General features: G+C 54.6%; 1 protein-coding gene across 1 annotated transcript; it reads left to right on the plus strand.

Moving 5' to 3' along the window:
- Positions 1-865: 865 nt before the first annotated feature.
- Positions 866-3540, plus strand: SIX6 (SIX homeobox 6). Its single transcript, XM_037132426.2, has 2 exons — positions 866-1857; positions 2871-3540. Exons 1-2 carry the CDS (start codon positions 1037-1039, stop codon positions 3037-3039), a joined length of 990 nt encoding a protein of 329 aa, XP_036988321.2. The 5' UTR covers positions 866-1036; the 3' UTR covers positions 3040-3540.
- The last annotated feature ends 651 nt before the right edge of the window (positions 3541-4191 follow it).

Here is a 4191-nt window from a genome sequence, read left to right on the forward strand (position 1 = left end):
GATCTCCCCTTCTTCCCCCTCTCTATTTTACTTCTTTCCTGAATTACTTTTGGGATAAAATGCCACAGTTAGAGTTTCTGTTTTCAGTTTAAGAGTTCAATGTTCTGTCTTCTAGCTTAGGGTAGGGGAGAAAATTAGCCTGCAAGAAAAAGAGCAAATCGATATTCTTTAAAAGGTCTTTGAAATAAGCTTTTAAGTTGCTGTCCTGACCTACCAATGACTTCTCACTCTAGATGTGGCTGTGCTGCACATTTGTTCAAGTCGATTAAACCGGGGGGGGGGCACTGAAAAATATAAACTTTTGGGGGGGGGCGATGCCTCTTTTCTTGAGAGTGTTTGACTTCATCATGGTCAGCACCTGTGTTATAAGGCATGCGAGTGTCCTAGATCGTATTTTCAATGATTTCAAGAGTCTGCAGGTGGTGGGAATAGAGTCCAAACTGACCTCTTCTACAGATCCCCGGGCCGTTCGTCCTGCTTCAGATTCGATTCCCACGGGGCTCTTTGGCAGCTGGAAAAGGAGGAAAGATGTGTAGGGATGGGTGTCGAGAAGAAATGAGGCGATCCACTTCCCCTCCCTCCCCACTGGTGCGTTCCCCACACTGTTAGCCGTTTGGTTACAACTACATGTGACGAATTCTTGTAGGATTTCGATCTGGCCAGTCCTCTGTGTCCTCTGGAGACCTCTTGACCCAGGTAGAGCATCTCCCCAAAGTGGATTCCTGCAGCATCACTGTCTCTTTGGGGGCAGGGGAAGGGAGGGAGAACGGAGGGACAAGGCCGGGGAGGAGGGGCGAGTTGAAACGATGCTGCTGTCGCCTCTCTTTTTCGCCCAGACTCTCGCATGTCTTTTCCTCCTCCAGGTTCTGTAAAATACTGCGGAAAAGTCCCCGGGAAACGGCGGGCGCTGTCGAGAGCGGGGAGGTGCTGAAATGGCCCAGACGCCCTGGTTGCAATCTTGATTGGCAGAGCCGGGCAGTGACTGACAGGGGGTCTCCATGGCGCCCGCGCGGCCAATCCTCCCACCCCAGTAGAGATGCCGGCTCGCCCGCCTGCGTGCCCTAAGCCGGCCGAGCCGAACCTGAGCTGCGGAGCCGGCATCTCCTCCAATCCCTCTCGCTCGCTGGCTCCCCACAGTTGCACTGCCAGCGTCCCCCCAGCAGTGTCTCGGGCTGCGCCGAACTGGTTCACCGAGGAGAGCCTGGCGCAGCGGGCTGGGCCCGTGGGCGTCTGCTGCGTGTCCTGTTCCCCGCTCAGCGCTCCCGCCGCCGCCGTTGCTACCTCGATGTTCCAGCTGCCCATCCTGAATTTCAGCCCCCAGCAAGTGGCGGGGGTATGCGAGACTCTGGAGGAGAGCGGCGACGTGGAGCGCCTGGGTCGCTTCCTCTGGTCACTGCCCGTGGCCCCTGCGGCCTGCGAGGCCCTCAACAAAAACGAGTCGGTACTTCGAGCGCGAGCCATCGTGGCCTTTCACGGTGGCAACTACCGGGAGCTCTACCACATCCTGGAAAACCACAAGTTCACCAAGGAGTCCCATGCCAAGCTGCAGGCGCTGTGGCTCGAGGCGCACTACCAGGAAGCCGAGAAGCTGCGTGGACGGCCCCTGGGGCCGGTGGACAAGTACCGCGTGAGGAAGAAGTTCCCACTGCCGCGCACCATTTGGGACGGAGAACAGAAGACGCACTGCTTCAAGGAGCGCACGCGGCACCTCCTGCGGGAGTGGTACCTGCAGGACCCGTACCCCAATCCCAGCAAGAAACGTGAGCTTGCCCAGGCAACCGGACTGACCCCCACGCAGGTGGGCAACTGGTTCAAAAACCGCCGACAGAGGGACCGGGCGGCTGCCGCAAAGAACAGGTCAGTATCTAGAACCCCCTCGCCTGGTGCTCCCCCGGGAGGGGGCGGGCGACAGCACCGCGGGCGCCCTTTTCTAGGGAACTTGGAGACTCGGATTCAGCAGAGGAGGGAGCGAGGTCTGTTTTCAGTTATGAAGAAGCCCTGCGTTCTGGGATTCTGGGCAGGGGTTCTTTTCCCGGCTCCTGGTTCCCGTCCTCTCGTTCTGGGAGCCTGGGGGTCGATCCAGCAGCTGGTTCCAGTCACCAAATCAAGGCTGCACTGGAAGGGGGGGAAGAAATAAAATGAAAATCCCAGAAACAATGAGGGACTTCAAAGCCCAAAGCTAATTCTTGTCAGCCTTGGCCCAGGCTCTTACAATTAAGTGAAGCCTGGCTTATTAGCAATGTGGCGGTTTAATGTCATGTTTAAAGCCCATATGCACCCTTCTCTGATGCTATAAAAGCAGTGTTCAATGAACTTCTGTTTCTAAGAAGTGGGAAGCCGAGTTACCTTCCCACGCGTGGACGACCCAGTTTCAAAACAGAAAATTAGTCCACTATGGCTTTTCCTTCCCCAGCGCGTGGATCTGAATTAGCCACTCGGGCGAGGAACCCAGCCTCTTCGCGCAGGCCCCAATGCTCCCTGCAACCCCCAGGCAGCGCTCCTTGCCGTTAGCTTTGGGCGGACCAGACTTCAGAGGCACTCAGTCTGGGAAGGCGCACACACCCGAGCCTACTTTGTCCTTGTCACCCACACCTCATCTATCCTGACAGCACTGTAAATCTCTCAAGGCTGGCCAACAACCGGGAATGACCTGTGGGTCCAGCACCCCGAAGACTGGGGAGACTGGCAGCCCACAAAGGATACTGGGGGTGGGTGGGGCTGCGCCGGGGCGGCTACGGACCCTGCGGGCGCGGGTCTCTCCTCCTACTCGCTTTGACAGCCCTGGTCTGAGGCTGAGCCGCTGGGTTTGAGGGACGCGGACCAGGGAGCCGCGGAAACCATGCTGCGTGTGCTCCTTTCCTTCCCCGTAGGCTTCAGCAGCAAGTCCTGTCTCAGGGCTCCGGGCGGGCGCTGAGAGCCGAGGAAGAAGGCGCCACCGAGGTGCTGGGAGCCACCGCCAGCCCGGCCGCCAGCCTATCCAGCAAGGCAGCCACTTCGGCCATCTCCATCACGTCCAGCGACAGCGAGTGCGACATCTAAGCTGCCCCTCAGCAGGCTGAGAAACAGAATGCGTGTATAAAACGACACAAACAAAATGCAGGAGGGAGGGAGGAGGAGAGACGCACCAGGAACTCCGATGATGAGGGGCCGCCCGAGAGTTCGGTTGCCTTGTCCGCCGGCCCCACTGGCCCCTCCGGCCACTGTCACAGCGGCCCACGGTGAGGCTCGACCCAGCGCCACGTTCTCCTTGCTTTGCTTCTTCCCAAGGATCTTGCTGCAGAGATGCCTCTGGAACCTGAACTACACGCTGAGCGCCTGCCCTGAATCTTCCGTGGGTATTTCATGTCAAAAGGACGCTATTATATATGTAACTTTTACTTTGAAGTTTTTAAAACAAAACATATATATGCTGTTTACTTATTTAAGAGACTGGTATAGTAGGTTTCTCTGTATCTTGGGAACTTGCTGTTTTCTAAAGGCACAGGGTGGAGCCGAGGGGTTCTGTGTGAAGAAGCCAAACAATAAAATCCTGGTGAGCAACCTTTCCTACTTAAGGGAGCTACTCTTAGATGCCTACCCCCCCAAAAAAAAATCCTTTTCTTCACCAGGAAGACAAGGACTCTAGTACAAACGGTACCTTTTTCCTTCTGGTATATTTTATGGTGAGTCTATAACCACCTCCCAAGTCAAATTGTGTCTGTCTGTCTGTATGTACACATGTATGTATGAGTGTGTATGCGTGTGCTATATTTAAACCTAGAAATTGGCAACACGAGCATCCCCTATAAGGCAATTCCTCACATCCTCAGCAGAGGTACCTACGGCTTATCCACCTGACATGCACGTTTAAGTGTTAAAGGCTTTTGAGAACAATTTAGAAAGCCAAGTCCTAGGGCTTAATAGTAAGTCCTGTTTTATAAAAATGTGAGGCTATTCTGACAGTCTCTACAATGAGCAAGGCTGTCCATCTCCTCTGAAGCCTCCTCCCGTGCAAAAGCAGGAGGTCCCCATGGTCATGCTGGCGTGAGCATCTACTACATTTAGAACTGAACTCATTAAAATTAGACAAAGGAAGATAGGAGTGGTGGTAGTAACTGGACTAGCATCTTCTTACTGCAGAAAGTAGGTTTTAATCAAATGCATTATTTTCAACAAAAGAAATACACTGAGGTGGGGGGCAAGAATGTAATC

Source organism: Artibeus jamaicensis, unplaced genomic scaffold (assembly GCF_021234435.1).
Source record: "Artibeus jamaicensis isolate MK-2021 breed Jamaican fruit bat unplaced genomic scaffold, CSHL_Jam_final contig_851, whole genome shotgun sequence".
Classification (NCBI taxonomy): domain Eukaryota; kingdom Metazoa; phylum Chordata; class Mammalia; order Chiroptera; family Phyllostomidae; genus Artibeus; species Artibeus jamaicensis.

Coding starts and splice junctions, on each gene's coding strand:
- SIX6 (XM_037132426.2), top strand. CDS start 1,037: ATGCCGGCTCGCCCGCCTGCGTGCCCTAAGCCGGCCGAGCCGAACCTG. Junction 1,858..2,870: donor GCGGCTGCCGCAAAGAACAG/GTCAGTATCTAG, acceptor CCTTCCCCGTAG/GCTTCAGCAGCAAGTCCTGT.